Below are 18,992 nucleotides of genomic sequence, written 5' to 3'. Positions count from 1 at the left end.
CCAGCCCAGCCGCTCCCGATGGGCCCTGTGCCAGAGACAGGAAGCCAGGAAGAATCGTGCACGCCTGCTGGACACTGGGAAAGGGTGGACACCATGGGCTGGAGCCAGGCCAGGCTTAGGAGTGCATTGTGTATGCAAGACCATAAGGGAGAGCTGTGCAGGGTCACTGTCACCCGGGAGGGTTCCAGGGGGAGGGGATTAGGATAAGCCCCAGGAGGCTGGAAAGAACACTGGTTTGGGAGTCTGGAAACGGGATTTAGTAAAATTTTGCCATTCACTCACTCACTCACTCCCTGTGTGACTTGCATTAGCCCCTATCCCCTCAGGCCTCCTGTGAAACTGGAACTGTCTACTGACAGTCTGGAGCAAACAGGATTCTAGGGAATACACCAGCAGACAAGGCAGAGTCCCCTCTCTCCTGGAGCTTCCTTCTGCCAATAAACAAACAAATGTAATAGAAAACAGGGTGAAAGGTCTGAGAAGATTAGTGGTGTGAGGGGACAGTGAGGGGCCTGGGATGGCCTCTCTGAGAAGGTGATGCAAGCAGAAGAAATGCGGAAATGAGAAAGGAGGCCGTGGAAGATCTAGGAGAAGACGTTCTGAGCAGAAAGAAGAGCAAGAGCAAAGGCCCTGAGGCAACCACATGAGGCAAGTAGAAAAACAAACCCAGGAAGCAGGGAACCTGGAAGGGAATGAATGAGAGAGATGGAGGTGAAGGTAGGAAGAACCCATCTAAGGGAGGCCAGAGGGCACTGTAAGGACTTGGCATTTAATACTCTGAACTGATCAGTGGGCCCTGGGAAAGTTAGGCCTGGGCTGGGGAGCAGAGCCCACCTGGTGGTGTGTGTCAGTGGAAGGGGCAAGTTCAACCTCTGCTCATTTACCCTGGGGTCCTAGCCAGATGCTTCAGGAAGAGTGGTGTACAAGGCCTAGAGTGATCGACACGCTTGGCTCAGGTGCACAGTAATGAAGATAAACAATATTTTCCTGGGGCACCTGGGTGGCTCAGTGGGTTAAGCCTCTGCCTTCGGTTCAGGTCATGATCCCAGGGTCCTGGGATTCAGCCCCACATCATCGGGCTCTCTGCTCAGCAGGGAGCCTGCTTCCCTTCCTCTCTCTCTCTGTCTGTTTGTCTGCCTATTTGTGATCTCTATCTGTCAAATAAATAAAATCTTCAAAAAAAAAAGAAGGAGCATAAATTAAGTTTATTTAAAAAACAGTATTTTCCTGCAATATGTCTAAAAATCAAAATTAATGCAAAAAATCCACAATGCGCTAATTGCGAACATTTTAAATCAACACAGGACCTAGCCCTGCACTTGCATGACCCTGTTTCACTGGCTTCCCTCTAACCCCAGCCCTGGTTTCAGTAAAACTTTATTTCTAAAAATGCGCAGATAGCAGGCAGGACTGTAATTTGCTGATTTGTTGGGGTATTTTTTTAAATACTAAAATATTGGATTAAAGTGTTATTTATCCGATCACCCTTCTAAATTTTGCTTCCTAGGCAAGTGCCCCATTTACCTCACCCTAGTCCTGGCCCTGGGTAACAGTGTAAGGATTGATTTCCACACCCAGGGCCCCAATATTCATCCCTCCTGAGGCTCAGAGAGATGAACAGACTTCTCCAGGGAAGCAAGAGGAACGTGAACTGTGTCCCTTGCCCTGTGGAGGCCACCACCTGGCCATCACATCCTACCAGGCTCTGTCCTGGAATGTTGATTTTTTTAAAGCTTTTTATTTAAGCGTAATAGGCAAACGAAAAAAGCAGGTGTGCCTTAAATGTTCACCTTGCTGATTTTTCACAAACTGAGTGCACCTGTAAAAGGGTATGTGGTATTCAATTTAAAGCGTATTTTACATTTCCAACAAACCAAACATACTAATTAGGACTGGGCTAGATTCCTCGGAGTTTGAGCTCAAGCAGGCAACTTACAGTAAGGATGGGGGACTGAGCTGATCCAGAGTTTAAGGGCGGGGATAAAGATTGAGAAGGGGTGCATCGCTAGGGTCTGTGGTTGGGGTGGGGGGCGTATATGCCAGAGAGAACGGAAAGAGAAGGGGGCGCTGCCCTGGAGACAACGTTCTCCGCCCCCTTGGAGGAGGGCGAGGTCCTTGCCGCAGGCCCAGGTAAGCCGGTAAGAATGCAGCAGTCTCTGAGCCCCGGCGCGGGTGCGTCCTGGTGACTCAGCCCTTGCCAGGAAGGGGGCGTCCACTCTGCTCTTCAGAGCTCTCAGACAGCAACCAGATCTGGGTTGGCTCCCGGGGCGTCAGGCCCGGGCCCCGCAGCAGGCAGCCGGGCCCTGCGAGCGGGACCCCGCCTCCTGGCCCGGGAGCCCCCCTTCCGGCCACAGCCACCTGGGCTCCTCTCAGGTCGGCGGCCGCGGGTGGCGAGAGCGCGGAGAGAGCCGTGGGGTCACGGCGGTCCTGGCCACGACGGCACCGCAGGGGCCTTGGAGCGGCGTAAGTAGCGACCGCGGGGGCTGGAGGAGGCCAAGGAGAGGCCCCGAGTCCCTCACTCGGCCCCCCATGTCCCAACCCCCTGCTTCGGGCCCGGGCTGGAAGGCGGGACTTGGGGAACTGGCCTGGCGCCGGCGCCGCCGCCGCCGCCGCCGCCGCCTCCCTAATTGCTCACTGGCCGGCGTGGTGGGGCGCCCAGACTCGGCTTCGAGGCGGCCTGGGTCAAGTGTGGCCGAGACGCTGGCACCCCAGCGGCGGCCCTACCTGAGGACCATCCCAGGGGCGCTCCCAGCACCAGCCGTTGGGGCGCAGGCTTCAAGCACTCCCCCATTCTCAGGGACCTGACCCCGGGGTCACGTTGAGGGTCCTCGCCCCCGGGGCTGCCTGAAGGCGTCTCCTCCCTGTCCCCACGGCCCCGAGGAGGGAACCAGCTCACAATTCCAGATGTGCCGTCGGGCTGTCCCTGCCTGGAGGGGCCCCTTCTCTCCTCCTTCCCCGAGCACCCGCAACTTGGAAGGCCTCGGATTCCCGTCTGGAGCCAAAAGAAGGGCTGAACTCAGAGAACCTCTCTTTGCCTCCAAAGTTGGTCTTCTGACACGAATTCCCACGCACAGCTGGCAGGGCTGGGGGGATTAAGGATGCTCGGGGCTGCTGCAGGACGCGGGAGGCTAGATGGTCACTAACTGGATTTCCCGGAGGGACAGCTTCTGGCGGGGTGGGCACGAGGTCTGTGAGACCCCCGCCCAGGGCGGAGACCGACAGGGTGGGCGAAGGACTCCTGTCTTTAGGACTACGAGATTTGGGGCCGCAATTATTCAGACAATTGGCTCGAGGTGGCTGTGGTCAGAGAGGTTTCTCTCTCTCATTCTCCTGATTCTCCGCAAACTTTTGCAGAGTTTAGAGCAGGAGAAAGCGAAGGCGCAGTTACTCGGGCGGCCCCTCGGGACGCTGGGCCTGGGCCGAGCGGAGATTTGGGGAGACAGGGGCCCAGCTCCGAGGTCGCGGAGGAAACGCGCGGAGTCGGCTTCCTGTGGGGGCTCGGGCTGCGGCGTCCCCGCGGACAGACGTGTCCGGCCCAGGCAGCGCCGATCGCTGCGCTGGAAGGGACTGGGGAAGGGGGGGGGAGGGAAGGGAGGAGGGGGCGACTGGGAAGGCGAGGAGGGGGCGGGGAGAGGGTGGGCCTGGGAAGAGGGAAGGGAGAGGCGAGCGGGGGAGGAGCGAGGGGGCCGGAGAGAGAGAAGAAGGAAGGAAGGGGGCGAGCGGCTCGAGCTGGCGCCGAAATGGGAGAAAGGAGCGAGTGAGGGGGGGGGGGCGCGGGGCGAGCGGCGGGGAGCCGAGCAGCCCCTCGGCTGGGGCGCCCTCAGCAGGCGCGCATGACAGCCCCAGCGCAGTGATCCCCGCGGGCGGAGCCAGTAGCGCGCAGCTTGCACGAGTAAGTTGGTCGGTGGCCGCGCTGGAAAGTGGGGAGGCGCGGGTCTGCGGCCGAATCACCCCCTGCGCGTCCCCCTCTCCCCTGCTCGAGCGAGGGGAAGGTCGTCCCCGCCCGCTGAGCTCTCTTTTTGGCAGGTCCCGGGCCGATGTCCCAGGTGAGTGGCCAGCGCCCCCCTCATTGCGACGCGCCCCATGGAGCCCCCAGCGCAGCCCCGGGGCCAGGTAGGACCGCGGATGGAGAACGAGTCTGGAAGGGAGCGGGGCAGGCGGCCCAGCTGGGCCGGGCAGGCGGTGGGGAGGGAATGGGGGTTGGGGGAGTTGATGGGGGGATTTGCTAATTCTCACTCTTCCTCCCTAAGACGCGGGGAGACTGTTCTGGGGAGCTTGGGTGGAGGTGGGAATGAGGAGACTGGGTATCGGGGACCAGGGCCAAGGAGAGTAGAGGGCTGGGGTGATGGGGGCAGGGCCGAATGGAGACAGCGGCTCTGCCAAATTGGCTCCATCTACCCCACTCCCAACACCAGACACACACACACACACCGCGGTGTCTGTCCGTCTGGGATTTGTGTCCCAACCGTTTCTGCCCAGTGTGTAAATATTTATGGGGGCCTCAAACGGCTTGGGGTGTCTGAGTTTCTCTCCTTCCCTTCCCCCAACCCAAGGAGAGCCTAGCGCTTCCCGAAAACTTTTGTCCGCTGAAAGCAGCTCCAGGACCTGGCCCCTCCCCTCCTTGCCATCTTGTCTCCCTCCTCTTCCTCCCCAACCGGGCCTGGCCTGTGGCTGCTCCCACCCTGCAGGCGCGCGCCTCCCGCCCAGACACACACACACACACAGCCTCCCGCCCAGACACACACACACACAAGCCCACACACACGCACACTCACTCCAACCAACTGCCCACAGCCGGAGTGAAATGCCCCTACCCCCAATTCGCAGGGTCTTTAACCCCAGTGGGATTTCTGCAGGAGCCTCCCAACCCTGGAAGGCTTTGTGACTCCCTGAGGGGTATAGAATAGGCACTCTGGGGCTGCGGCTCTCAGTCTATTCTCCTGACTGTGCCCATGAAGGCTGAGGCTCACAGTGGCCCGCAGTGCCAGGGAGAAGTCAGGAGCAGCTGGGATTTGTCCAGGAGCAGCGGGATGGAGAGCAGGAGTCTAGGCCCAGATTTCTGGACTTCAGTCCCAGCAGGTTAGTCTCAGTCTTCCGCCTTCCTCTCACCCACCCCCACTCTCCCTTTCTCCCCTCTTTGAGTTTCTGAATAAGAAGGTCTGGTCCTGGACCACTGACACTAACTCCTTGCATGGGCTCGGACAAGTAGCTTCTCCTTTCTGGCTTCTGTCTGCACATCTGCCCATTGGGCCTATGTGCCTGTTGGAGAGGCTGTCGGCTCCCCAGGTCTACCTACTGCACACCCAGCCCCGGCCCGGTGGGGCGTCTCCTACAGCAGAGCGAGGACAAGTGGGAGATGGCTGGCCAGACTAATGTGTCTACTGAGCATCCCCGCTAGCCCTCAGATTCTCTCCTCTTGGTGGGGCCCCTGGAGCAGAGACTTCTGGAGGATGAGCCCCTCCAAGAAGTGGACTCCTTCAGCCTGGAAAGAGAGGTTGGGGCGGGACCAGCAAGGATCTTTCTCTGTGTCTGGGAACCTCTCTCCCTTTTGGCCTCTCTCACCCCTCCTCACTGTCTGGGCCTCTCCTCTCCCACCCTTTCCCTTTGCTCTGCCTTCTTTCTCTGCTTATCCTTTTCCTCTGCTCTCTCCCCCACTACCTCCTTGCAAGATCTGCTGCCCGGAGTGACCCATTCTGAGTCCCAGCAGGGAGAAGAGAGACTCCACTTGCTGGGGCAGGGTGGGCCACCTGGAGGGGTAAAGCCCTAGGCTGTAACTTGAGGCGCCACCTCCCACCCTCCAGCGGCCCAGAGAGCCCCCTCCCCAGCCTGGGCTGGGCCAGACAATGTGGCTTTCATAACTCAAGGAGGCCTGGCTCTGCCGCCTTGGGAGAATGAGCCCTGCTGCCCAGGAAGCCCAAACCGCAGGAGACCCAGCCAAAACCCCACAGACGCCTGAAGCAGAGACCAGAATCCCCCACACTCCCTGCTGAGCACTGCCCCTGGGGGCCTGGCTGGTAGGACAGCCAGGGACCAAGTCACCCCTGCCCTCAGCTGCCCAAGATGCAGACAGGGTGCAAGGGGACTCAGGGCACCTCTGATTGGGGCAGGTGGCCAAGCCCCCACACCTTCGGCTCCCCCCAGTGCCTCCTCCCCACCCACCCCTGCGAGCCCCCGGAGAGCCTGGCTCCCTAACCCACAGCAGATTTCTGTCCAGCACTGAGGCGTCACATTCCTGCTCTTGGTTCTAAATTGAATTTCCTGGGGAATTGGAGCCTTCAGACCTAAAATAAAACCAACCCAACCCAGCCTAACTGGCCAGCTCAGGCCCTCTTGAGTCCTCAGCCCAGTGGCGGGGACTGTGACTGGTGTATCACAAAGATGCATCCAATGAGACCAAATTCTCGCCTCCTTGGGGTTTGAAGCCAAAAGCCACCTCTAGTCCTCACCCCCTCATTCTCTCCTCTGCCCCTGACCTGGGGCATTTCCAGTTCCAAGATTCTGTCCTTAGCAACAGACATTCGCTGAGTGCCCACTGTGGGTGCAGGGGTGAATTGTGCTGCTACCCCAAGAGATCGAGCTAGGGAGGGCTGCAATTTGGCTGAGGGGCCGGGATTTCACTACCAAGTTCTCAGTAATAAGAGCATGCTAAGTGGGTGCCAAGTTCTCAGTCGATGGACCACTCCGAAGAGGGACCGTTGGCTTGAGTATCAAGGGAAGGCTTGCTAGAGGAAGAGGGCAAGCTGGAGCTAGACCCTGAAGGATAGGTTGGATTTGGGGAGTGGGAGAGGAGAGGGTTAGAACCTTCTGGTTAAGAGGAACAACAGAAGCATGGGTGGATTGGTCAGAAGGCCCAGTGGTGACCTGGGGCCATGGAATGGTGAGGCTGCCTAGAACACAGGTTCCCTGCCCATTCATCGGGCTGAAGATATAGACTGAGACGGGAATGCCAGGCCAAGGAGAGACTGGAGTGTTGGGTTCTAGTCACTACTCTCTGAGCAGAGAGATCTTGGACCTCTCCAGAGGTATTCAGAGCTCCCCAGGGGAAGCTTGGATCCACTGTCCACAAGACAAGGGAGAGGTCTGGGCTTGAGCGACTAGAGACTTGAGCTCCAGAACAAAGGTCCTGTGGGCACTTTCCAGGCTTGAGGTGAACCCATCCCACCTGGAAGAGGTGTCCCCCCATTCCTCGGGCCAGGAGCACCCCTCACGTTGGTGGACAGCAGGCAGCCAGAAGGATCCTACCGGGCTTCTGCCCAAGTTGTGAGTCTCTTGGCCTTCCCTCTTGGGCTTCTGAGTTTATTTTTTTAATTTTTTTAAAAGATTTTATTTATTTATTTGACAGACAGATCACAAGTAGGCAGAGAGGCAGGCAGAGAGAGAGAGGAGGAAGCAGGCTCCCCACTGAGCAGAGAGCCTGATGCGGGGCTCGATCCCAGGACCTTGGGATCATGACCTGAGCCGAAGGCAGAGGCTTAACCCACTGAGCCACCCAGGTGCCCCTGAGTTTATTTTTTTTTAAGATTTTATTTATTTATTTGCTTTAGAGAGAGCATGAGAGAGTGAGCACAAACAGAGGGAAAGGCAGAGGGAGAGAGAGAGGGAGAAGCAGACTCTCTGCTGAGCAGGGATTCCCCCCCTTCCATGACGAGACGAAAGGTGGGACTCAATCCCAGGACTGGGAGATTGTGATCTGAGCTGAAGGCAGAAGCTTAACCCCCTGAGCCACCCAGGCACTCCTGGCTTATGGACTTAAACAGCACGTTTCCACTCCCTCCTGGGAGATCTTTCCAGAACTCAGGGTATTGGCTCCAAACCTATCCCATGTTAGGGAGGAAAGTGCATGGAGGGAAAGAGGCTGCTGCCTTTCTACATTCCCCTCTTGCAGATGGAGACCCCAGAAAGAAGCACGGGGCCGCGGCTTCAGCCCAGAGACACCACCAGCATGTGTGACCCCCTGTGCACATTAGACAAATGTGGCCCTCTGGTCAGACGGAGCAGGGATGTGGCTGGGCGGGTAGATGGCACCCCCGGGGAGGTTGGGGTCCTGATCGGGGGCAGGCACCTTTATGCCACACATGAACTGCACATGCATAGCAGAGCCCTTGGCCTTTGCTGGCCACCGCTTCCTTCCAGCCCTCTCCGCATCTCTATCCTCTGGAACATTCCTCTGGGAGCTTCTCCACTGAGACATTCTTCCCTCTGTGGCTGAACAGTGGGGGCTCATGGTCACAGGAAGGAAAGTGGGGCTCCTTTGGTCTCTTGATGCTTGAGGCCTGGAGCTTCACCTGTTGTCCAACTTTTTTTTTTTTTTTAAAGATTTTATTTATTTATTTGACAGAGAGATCACAAGTAGGCAGAGAGGCAGTCAGAGAGAGAGGAGGAAGCAGGCTCCCCGCCGAGCAGAGAGCCCGATGCGGGCCTCCATCCCAGGACCCTGGGACCACGACCTGAGCCGAAGGCAGAGGCTTTAACCCACTGAGCCACCCAGGCGCCCTGTTGTCTAACTTTTCTGCTCTGTGTGCTTCTAGGGAGAGCTGTCCCTTTGCACCGGGCCCTCCGGATAGTATCCCTTGTTCAGAGCTCTGCTCTTCCCACCACTTCTTAATGCCTTCTCATTCTGCTTCCGTGTCTCTGCCCACTCAGCACGGGTTCCTCGTCTGTCCAGCATCTGCTGGGTCACCTCCTGGCTCCAAAAGACCCATTTCTCTGTATTTCCAGGTCAAGGTGACTGGACTGGATTGTCCTTCCTCCCTGATACCCTCCCAAGGTGCGAGGCTCACCCTAGAACAGCAGTTCCCTTCAGGAGGGCCTCCTCGGGACTTGGTCTGGGCTGTCTCCTTGTTCCCAAGGCCTCAAGGTCACCAACCCTGTAGGTCACCTACAAGGAGAGGCTGCCAGAGAGTGTCGACACTGGGGGAGGAGGGCGGAGATCGGGACTGGTCTCCTTAAGCCCTCCGTTCACCTTCATCCCTCTCCAACAGTGGACGGGTGCCAGGAGAGCTGCAGTCCTGGCTCCTTCTACTACAGGACTGATGGTGTCATCTCCATGCACCCCAGGGACCTCAGGAGGGATCCTGGGAAGCCACCACGAGGCCCCAGTTCTCTAAGCTCCCCAGCCTCAACACCACCAAACGGCGGGGCTGCGGGTCCCCTTGCTCACGCGCAGCCACCCACCCTGGGGGGTTGGCTCCTGCTGCTCTTCTGGAAAAGTCCTTTCCCCCTTCTTTGCTGACCCAGTGTGGGCACCACCTTCTCTAGGAAGCCTCCCAGATACACACACACATGCACCTGCCTGCGCACCCCTGGGATGAGTGCCTGGGTCTGTGCCTCCACAGCCCAGCATGCCTCTCACCCCTCAGTGTATGTGACGACCCTTCCACCCCCCACAGACGACTCCTGGGACAGTGACCTCCTCTTCCTCACTTTGGTGTTCCCAGCACTTGACACATTGCAACGTACATCATAGCTGCTTCATAAATGTTAAACCAAACAGCACAGGAAGGGAGGGAAGGAGGGAGGGGGGGAAGGGAGGAAAGGAGGGTTGGTGGATGGGAAGGTTCATGAATGGCCCCCTGCATACTTCATTTACTCTTGGAAACCCTGAGGGATAAGCATGAAGTACACCAACCTTTTTTTTTTTTTTTTAAGATTTTATTTATTTGACGCAGAGAGAGAGTGAGCACAAGCAGGGGGAACAGCAGGCAGAGGAAGAGGGAGAAGCAGACTCTCTGCTGAGCAGGGAGCCCTATGCTGGACTCGATTCTAGGACCCTGGGATCATAACCTGAGCCGAAGTCAGACGCTTAACAACTGAGCCACCAGGCACCCCACCACCACCCTTTACACGCACAGAGTCCTGGTAACTTGCCCACACTGGCTACTGGTAAAAGCCAGGGCTTGGACCTTCCAGCTCCTCGCCAGGCCTTTTTCATCGCACCACACGGGAGAGACCACACTGCCCATCAGGGCCACAGCCCGGTGCCTCTAGGGCCAGAGGCTGGAACTGGGCAGGCCCCTCCCTTCCTAGAAATCAGGACCAAGCTCTGAGCCTCAATCTTCATGCCAGCTTGCTGTTAGCCCCCAGGAGCCCCGGCTGAGCTGTAGCCCAGGCTCCGGGCTGGGAGAGGTACCATCCAGCAGGCATCACTCCGCCCTCTCTCCTGCGTGTCATCTCAGCACCCCTACTCTCCTTGCCGCAGCCCTGTGATCTTCCAAAAGCCATTTGACTCCTGTCTCATGAACCCAGGAGCGAGGGGGCTCTCAACTGAACCCAAGAGTGGATGGGGGCTAGATGGAGCCCACACCTCCCTCCTCGGAGCAGCCGGGGTCACCGGGAGGGGTGCCTACCTGTAACTCTGCCACACACACCCAGAGCTTGCAGGAGCCCAGGGCCCCAGCTCCTGTCTTCAGAAACAGCCTGTTTTTCCAGGCAGGTGTGAGCACGTCCCTCGGGCCTGCTGTCTCTGTGCTACCTGTCTGGGTCCCCTAGGGCCTGGTCCCCTCGCCATGGAGGACGGGACTCTTTGGAACAAGGATTGCTCAGGGCCCCCCTAGGGGTGGGGCCGCTGAGCCCCTAGCTGGTCCCCTCCTCTCAGGCTGCTCCCAGTGCCCAGACCTGCCTCCCCCACCCTCACTGGCTCCCCGGATGGGGGCCTCCTGCCTCCTGTCCTGGCTGGGCTTCGTTTGGAGACAGCTCAGACACATCCAGTGTGTGGAGGCCCCTGTGTTCTCTGTGACTGAGTCGGTTTCTATTTCCAAGACTAGTCTTTGTCTATCTCTCGTCGCCCTGGGTGTGTCTCTTTCGGTCATTTTGTGTGGTGTGCACAGGCGGGTGGTGAACATTTAGTCTCTGGGTTCCTGCCCTTTTCTTTCTCTGTCCTTCTCTGTCTGCCTGTGGCTCTCCTCTCCCTGTGTCCTTGTGGTCTCTGTGTCTCTCTGAGTCTCTCATTTCTGCGTCTCCCCCGCCCCCAACATGGCATGTGGGGGGGGCACCCCCTCGAAGCCCTCGTCCTCCCTGACTGCACAATTGGGGGTCTGATGAGAGGCTCGGGCTGCACCCCGCACCATGTAATTGCCGGCCGGGCCCCGGGCCCCTGAGCTCACCCTTCCTGCTTACCCTCAGGCCTTCCTACAGCCCTGGTGGCACTGAGGGATGGGACCCCAGGCCCCTTTCTGCCTCCCTCCCTCACCTCCCATCCCCCCTCCTCTTCCCCTGGGCCCAGGAGGGCCCTAGTCCTGCTGCCTCTGGAGCTGGGGTTTTGAAGGTGGCTCCATTTCTGCCTTCCGCCCACCCTGCGCAGAGGGGCCGAGCTGGTCACTGTAATTACATGTGGCTGCGGTCCGCCTCTTCCCAGCCTCTTGGGCCGGCTCCCTGCCTCTCTTCCTGCCTGGCCGTCCGCCTCAGGCCCATCCTTCTCCTCACCCCAGGTCTCTGACTCTCCCACTGTCATCCTCTCTCTGACCTGTCTGTCCCTCTCACCCTTGTCTGCACCGCACTCTCGTCTCTGTTGCCTCTGCTCCTGATCCCACCCTTCCCTGCCTCCCCCTCACTGACTTTCTGCTGAGTCTCCCTCACATTTCAGGCTGTCTGTCCCTGGGTTCCTGGGGGCTCCCTCCTTCGGCACCCAAACCCGCCTTCTGATGCTTGCTTTCTCTGCTTCTGCCTTTCACTGTCCCATTGATTCTTTCCCTCTCCCTGTCACTCTGGATGCCTGTCCCTGCCCCTCCATCACTGCCATCTCTCTGTCCTTTCCTGCACCGTGCTTCTCTTCACGTCCCTTTCTACTGCCCACCTCCGGCCCCTGTCCTTGACAACCACACAGACACAAGTGTGTGCGTGCACACACTCATATCCACACATATACACACACACCCTTGAGCACTCCTGCCTTGCCTTTTGGGAGTTTTCCACTTTGGAGCCTGGCACCATTGCCAGATAGGGTAAGGGCTGGGTAGCTGGTACAGAGAGGCAGAGAATGAGGGGGCTCATGGCATTCTGGGCTGCGGGAAGGAGACCAGGGCTGGGGAGACAGAAGGGCACTGGGAAAATATACCTTGGTCTTGTGCTTTTTCTCTAGCCCAGATCCCATCCCTCCTGCCTGGGCTAGAGGTAGTAACCAGATCCACTCACCCTGTGGAGGCAGCGCTAGAGGAAGGCTCCCTGGAGGAAGCGGCACCCCCCATGCCCCAAGGCAATGGCCCTGGGGCCCCTCAGCCCCTGGACAGTACTGACCTCGATGTCCCCACAGAAGCTGTGACACGTGAGTCCTAGGGGTCAGGGGATGGGAGTGGCAACATGTAGGGGTCGCGCCAGGGAATACTATCCCTTGGGCTGGTGGACATGCAGTGGGTGCCCATGGGAGCCTAGCACTGGGCCAGAACCTTGAAGCGTGGGCAACAGAAAGGTGTAGGTCATGGTCACCGTCCTTTTTGTCTAGGAAAGAGACCTCCACATACAAAATGATCAGTATAACATTAGTTCACAAGGAGGGTGGACAGGCTCCAGGCAATATGGTTCAAGAGCAGAGGGCGTGGGGCCATATGAAAGGAGGAAGAGATCTGGGGGTCCTGAGGGCCAGGAGCCAGACCCCATCGCAGCCCCACCCTCCAGGGTGTCGAGGGTGAAAAGGAAAGAGAGCAGTCCCGGGTTACTCTGAGCAGAAAGGAGCCTATTCCCAGTCTTGGCTTAAGGCCTCCAAGGAGGTCCTAGGAGGGAGAGAACTCTCCTCCATTCCCCTCGGGAGCAGGGGAGGGGGCAGCCAGAGCAGTCTGAAATTAATAAGACCTACCAAATCTAGAGACACATTTGCACTTTCCAACTTTCTTTCCCTGAATGATCTCACAGACTCTTCAGACCAGCCTGTAGTGAGGCAGCAGGACAGCAAGTGCCAAGCCCATTTTACAGATGAGGAAACTAAGGCACGCAGCACCACTCAGCCTGGACACAGCTGGGGAACTCAGGTCTCCTGGCACAGGGCTCTTTCCTGTGCCTGCCTCCTCAGCTGGCATGGCTCAGCGGGGAGCCGCCTTCAGCCAGGGCATCTGGGGCTAACTTGGACTCCCTGGAAGTCAGGGTTACTAAATCCTGCTAGCACACTGCCCTCAGCCTCTTCTAGACACACCCACCAGCCGAATTGAGAGAAAGAGGTCAGTGCCGTTGCCGCAGAGGAGGGGGCCTGGCTGGGAGCTGGACAGACACCTCTGTGTCTGTGGGCCCGAGTGTTTGCTCTGTGAGTCAGCCCCCACGGCCACCCCCATGGCCATGGCCACAGGCAAGCTCTGTGTCTATCCGAACCTCCCAGCACCCTCAGCTCACCACACACTCCCACCCTCTGGTCACTGTGCCCATGTTTAGGCATCAGGGCAGGGGGCACGGAAGCTGGCCAAGGACTCAGGCTGGTCTCCCACCGTGGGGCCAAGAGGGGAGCGGGATGATTCAGGCCTGGCTGCTTCCAGTGGCCTTACCCCTGTTTACCCAGATGCAGGCACCAGCCACACCTCAGGGCCAAAGGTTCCCAGCATGGAGCTTCTCCAGAGCCCTGTCTCCCATCCTCTCCTGACTCCCCACCTGGGCCTCAGCTCCTTTCTCCCAACCTCCATCCCCTCCCTGCTCCACTTCCTAGCTGTGGAAACTCGGCCTCTGTTTTTTTGTCATCTGTGAAATGGGGCCAATGACAGTAGACCTATCAAGATGCGTGAAGAAGCTACTCCACAGAAAGCTCTTGGCACGCTGTTGGACCTAACAACAGCCCAAATGTATAAGGTATGAGCTCTAAGACGAGGGATGGCTGTGATAGTAGCAGCTCCATCCCCAGTCCTTCATCTCCTAGCCTCTGCCCCACTCTGCGCTCTGAGTCCCAGCTGTTGGGTCCTGGCTGGGCCAGGACCAGGCCCACATCTGGCTGGGCCCACATCTGATCCTTTCCAGCTGTGGGACCTTGGGCAAGGTCCTGTACTTCTCTGGGACTCAGTTTCCTCATCTGTGAAAGGTGGATACCACCCCAGGGAGAAACTGAGAGGCTTCGTGAGAGAATGGCATGTGGAGCGCTTAGAAGGAGGGCTGGCAAGCAGTAAGTGCTCCATGATGGGAGGTCACTATAACCATTCCGTAGAAGGCGCAGCCCTCTCAGTCAGGGGAAGCAGTGACGCTGCCTTCCCCTCTCCTCAGCCTCCAGGGCCCGCTCCCCCTCATACCTCCTCCTACTATAATACAAACCTAGAGGCCTGGCCTGGAGGGAGCTGGGGACCCACACCCTGGTGCCTAAGAGATGGAAGTGCCCAACATCTGTGCATTTACAGAGGGTCCGACCCAGGAGCCAACAGCCCTGAGCGGCTGAGGGGGCCCAGACATGGAGGGCCCACCTCTCCATGTCACCTTCTCAGCCCCCTCCCCCAAACACACACACACACACACACACACACACACACAGCCCCCTCTCTTGCAAACAGAACCATGTCATCCAGATGAGCAAACCTGAAGTAAGGAAAGGGACTGGGTGCTTTCGGGGGATCCCCAGGGCCAGCTTCCCTGGACCCACTGGTGAAGCTGAAGTTTGGACTCTCACCCTGGAATGGGGACTCAGGGAGTTCCTGGCCTCAGGGATCCCCCACCACAGGTCTTTCCCCCTCACCCAGACCCCCAGGGTCGCTCCAGGAGACTTATTCTGCCAGCCACCCCACAGAGGCAGCACAGGGCAGGGAAGCTGGGGTGGAAGAGAAGAGAGAGAGGGGCTGCTCTGAGGCGCCCGTGGAGCCCAGGGCCAGGGCGTTCATCTCCAAACAGATGTTTCCAATAAATCACCCAGCACACCAAGGGCAAAAACAGCTGGGGGCTTGGCAGGGGCCAAGGTGAAGGTTAACTGCTTCACTGCTGTCCTTCTGCCCCCCCCCCCCAACCAAACAGTCCTTATCCCCTCACCCTGACCACCACCGCCACTCTTGCCAAACCCCAAGATCCCAAAAGCAGGAGAATGGATTTCAAGTGGGTAAGAAGGTGGGGTCCAGGACTCTGAGCCCCTGTGGTTGCCTTGCACCTCTCTTTCTCCTGGAATGAGCACTGGCCTGGGGGTCATGAGCCAGGCTCAACTCTGTTTCCTGGTGTGCGTCTGACAAGTCAGTGCTGCTCTCTGGGCCTCAGTTTCCCCATCTGCAGAATACAAGGCCAGCTAGATGACCTGTGGCATATCTAAGAAAGAAGCAGGCAAGATTGGGGCAGAGCTCTGGGAGGCCGTGCACCCCCCACCCCCACTAACCTTTCTCATCATCTCTCTAGGCCAGCCTCAGGGGAACCCCGTGAGCTGCACCCCACTAGTGGCGAATGGCTCAGGCCACCCCTCAGAGCTGGGCAGCGCCAGGCGGGCGGGGAACGGTGCCCTAGGTGGCCCCAAGGCCCACCGGAAGTTGCAGACGCACCCATCTCTCGCCAGTCAGGCCAGCAGGAAGAGCAAGGGCAGCACCAAATCTACTGCCTCCCAGATCCCCCTCCAGGCGCAGGAAGGTAAGGCCCCCTGCCTCCCTGGGAGAGGCCTCCCGAGCCGGGTCCCTCCAAGCATGATGCCGGGACAAGCAGCAGCCTCTTCAATGGGTCGCTGGTTAGAAGCACAGGCTCATTCCCACGCCAGGCATCCTGGATCTGAACCTTTGGGTGGGGCCCAGGAGACCGGTTTTAACACTGCTTCCGGGGAACCTGGCCAGCTACACCTGCTGGGGAAAGCTAGGCATACCTGCCTTCTCAAGACCAGCCCCTTCCCACCCATGCTCTCCCACAGTTGCTGTAACAAGGAATGAAACTATCTGGGCTGAGCCAGCGTAAGCCACTCCATTTCTGGAAACACAATTTTCCTCAAGGCTTAGACCGCCTGTTTCATGAGAGCAGAACACCTGGCAGAGTAAAAGGATGCAGCATCAGATACTTAACTGGGGGCATGGTGAGGGCCGTGTGGGGCGGTGGGGAGGCAGAGAACCCGGATACATCAGCCGTCGTTCCTGCAATATGGGGGTCCCCTGCGGGGCTGCCCTGGGCAGCCAGCTTCCCTGCCCCACCAGGCATTAATTCGGCGTGGGGGATGGCTGCCTGGAGCTCAGTGGTGCTTCACCTTAACCGTTACCCCAAAATGTTTAAGTGCCTCCTGCCCATACTGGGGAACTCCGCCATGGTCTTCTGCAAACAGGATTCTGGGTACACATTTGCACCTAACGTGTTCATCGGCCTTCCCACAGAACAGATTCTGCCCAATAGTCTGAATTATGAAGGGAATGTTCATTCATTTAAAGATGTACTGGGCATCTGCTGGGAGCCAGGCACTGTGCTCTGTGCTGGGGACCCAGTCCCTGGCCTCACAAAGCTCACATGAGAAAGACACACAGGTCATCACCATATGGGGTGACACATACAGTGGTAAAGCCACAGAAAGGAGATGATGCAAACACAGGGGACACCCACACGAGCCCAGAATGCTGGGGAAGGGAGTCTGGGAAAGCCCAGGAGGTGTCTGAGCCTGTCTCAAATGGTGAGTAGGAGAATCTAGCTGGGGAGCCTTGGCACAGACGTGAGAAATGGCTAGCTTGGCTAGATTACGAAATTCTAAGTGAGGAATGGGGGGCGGTGAGATGCCACACAGGCAGGAGCTGTGGGAGTGGGAGGCACTTTGTAAACTGCACTGGTCTTAGACTTCATCTGGAGGGAATGGGGTGCCCGGGTGCCTGAGTTGGTTAAGGGTCTGACTCTGAATTTTGGCTCAGGTCATGACCTCAGGCTCAGAGTATTGAGCCCTGCCTCTGGCTTCGAGCTGGGTGGGGAGCCTGCTTCACCCCCACACACTTGAGGTGCGCGCCTGCGCGCCCTCTCTCTCTCAAAAAAGTTTATCTGGATGGCAATAGGGAGCCATGGAAGGATTTCAAACAAGGTTGTGACTTCATCAGATTTGTACTTGAAGAGAACTGCCTTGTTCCGTTTGCAGGTAGAAGGCAGGGGTCCCGGCTGTACGAGACCCCAGTCCCTCCACACAGAAATGGGGTGGGACAGTCAGATCCTCCATGGCAGTGTGAGACCCCCATAGGGCCAGCAGCCTTGTGGCAGAGGCCCACCTGGTCAGGGGAACTGGCCACTCCTCTGCTTGCCCAGCCCCTGGGAGGGATGCCAGCTGAGCATCCTGGCCGCCCAGTGAGCGGTTCAGAGCATGGGCTCCAGAGCCAGCCTGCCTGGTTTCAGTTCCTCGATCTACCACTTCCCAGGTGGCTGCCGAAGGATAGACTCATGCATTCATTCACTTACCATCTCTTTACTCAGCACCTCAGTGTCAGGCACCTTCTACGGACTTGTATCACTGACTACAAGGGACAAAGTTGCCTGTCCTCTGGAGTTTACATTTTAGTGGGGGGGGGGAAGCCGTGGAGTGTGGTGGCAGGTGATAAGTCCTTCCAGGAGAGAGGCAAGGTGGGCCAGGGCGAGGGGCTGAGGGTGCTGGGGTGGGGCTGGTAGATTGCGGTGCCCACGGAAGGCCACCGCAGAGTGATCTAGGAGGACAGAGTGCAGAAGGAGACCAGATCTTACTCCTAGGGAGGTGGAAGCCACCGGAGGGTTCTGAGCACAGGAGGGACTCACTGGACTGAAGTTTTGCAAGGGTACCTCTGGGCTAGTGCGTGGGGGGTAGGTGCAGGGAGGTATAGTCTCGGGTGGAGGCTGGGACAACCAGAGAGATGGTTGTTGCAGTGGGGGGGGGGGGGGCTGTGGGGAGTGAGATGAGCAGAGTGGTAGGATTCTGGGTGTATTCTGAAGCCACTTCTTTGTGCCTCAGTTTCTTCATCTGTAGAGTGGGGCTAATAGTAGCCCCATCTCATGGAGTTGTTGCAAGTTTACATGAGTTTCATTCATGCCGACACTTAGAAGAGTGCGTGGGACATGCTAGCTAGGACGTGGGTTTGGTAAACGAATGACTCAGGGTGGTGAAGCGCAGGGACTCAATCCAGACCACCTGGGCTTGGACCCTCGCTCTGCAGCTAACTGGGCAGGTGCGTGTAACTCTGTGCCTGGGGGTCATCAGCCGGAAAGCTGGGCCCCTCACCATCCCCATGAGTCTGAGCAGTGGGAGGGGAGCCCAGCACTAGGCCGTGAGCCCTCTGCGGCTGGGTCCCTCGCCCCCCAGGCTGTCTCAACAGCCCTGTCCCCCGCCTGTGCCCGCAGACTGCTGCGTCCACTGCATCCTGTCCTGCCTGTTCTGCGAGTTCCTGACGCTGTGCAACATCGTCTTGGACTGCGCCACGTGCGGCTCCTGCAGCTCCGAGGACTCGTGCCTCTGCTGCTGCTGCTGCGGCTCGGGCGAGTGCGCCGACTGCGACCTGCCCTGCGACCTGGACTGCGGCATCGTGGACGCCTGCTGCGAGTCCGCCGACTGCCTGGAGATCTGCATGGAGTGCTGCGGGCTCTGCTTCTCCTCCTGACCGCCGCCGCCCCTGCAGCGCCCCTCGCGCCGCGGCCCCGGGGGTGGGGCGGGGGGGCGGGGCCAGCTCTGCGGAGGGGGGCGGGGCTGCCGCAGCGCCCCTCACCCCACGCCCCGTCCCAGCCTCGCGGTGCCGGGACCCGCAGCAGTGCCGACAACCTGGGGGGCGGGCCGGGGAGGGAGCCGCGCCTGGCCCCACGGCCTGGGCCTCAGAACACTGTGAAAGTGGGGGGGCAGCAAGGGGGGCGGGGGGAGACGGGGCTGGCGGGCTGTGCGCTCCTCTACCTCTCACGGCCCCTGCGGCCCCGCCTCCCGCCGCCCAGGCTCAGCAAAATGTGAAGTGAGACATCCCAGCCTGCTCTGGGCCACGCCCTTCCCCGGTGTCTTTACCGGACCCTCGAGGGGGCCTGACTCGTATGGTGACCCCCGAAGTCCTCCAGAGGGCAGAGCTAAGCCAGGAGGGACAGGAACGGTATAGAAAATACTGGAAGGGGAGAGGGAGGGAATGGAGGGTGGTGGGCCTGACCTATTTGTTGCTGTAAATAAAGTTATTTGT

At 58.8% G+C, this 18,992-nt stretch overlaps 1 protein-coding gene across 1 annotated transcript; it reads left to right on the top strand.

Moving 5' to 3' along the window:
- The first annotated feature begins 2,414 nt into the window (after positions 1 to 2,414).
- LOC111147818 (MyoD family inhibitor) lies at positions 2,415 to 18,463 on the top strand. The gene is made up of 5 exons (XM_022504068.1): positions 2,415 to 2,463; positions 4,027 to 4,113; positions 12,077 to 12,259; positions 15,271 to 15,495; positions 18,181 to 18,463. Exons 2-5 carry the CDS (start codon positions 4,038 to 4,040, stop codon positions 18,435 to 18,437), a joined length of 741 nt encoding a protein of 246 aa, XP_022359776.1. The 5' UTR covers positions 2,415 to 2,463; positions 4,027 to 4,037; the 3' UTR covers positions 18,438 to 18,463.
- The last annotated feature ends 529 nt before the right edge of the window (positions 18,464 to 18,992 follow it).

This window comes from Enhydra lutris, unplaced genomic scaffold (genome assembly GCF_002288905.1).
Source record: "Enhydra lutris kenyoni isolate GAN:26980312 unplaced genomic scaffold, ASM228890v2 scaffoldscaffold17, whole genome shotgun sequence".
NCBI classification, from domain to species: Eukaryota; Metazoa; Chordata; class Mammalia; order Carnivora; family Mustelidae; genus Enhydra; species Enhydra lutris.
Note: the sequence above shows the minus strand (reverse complement) of the source record. Positions and strands in the feature narration are given on the sequence as shown.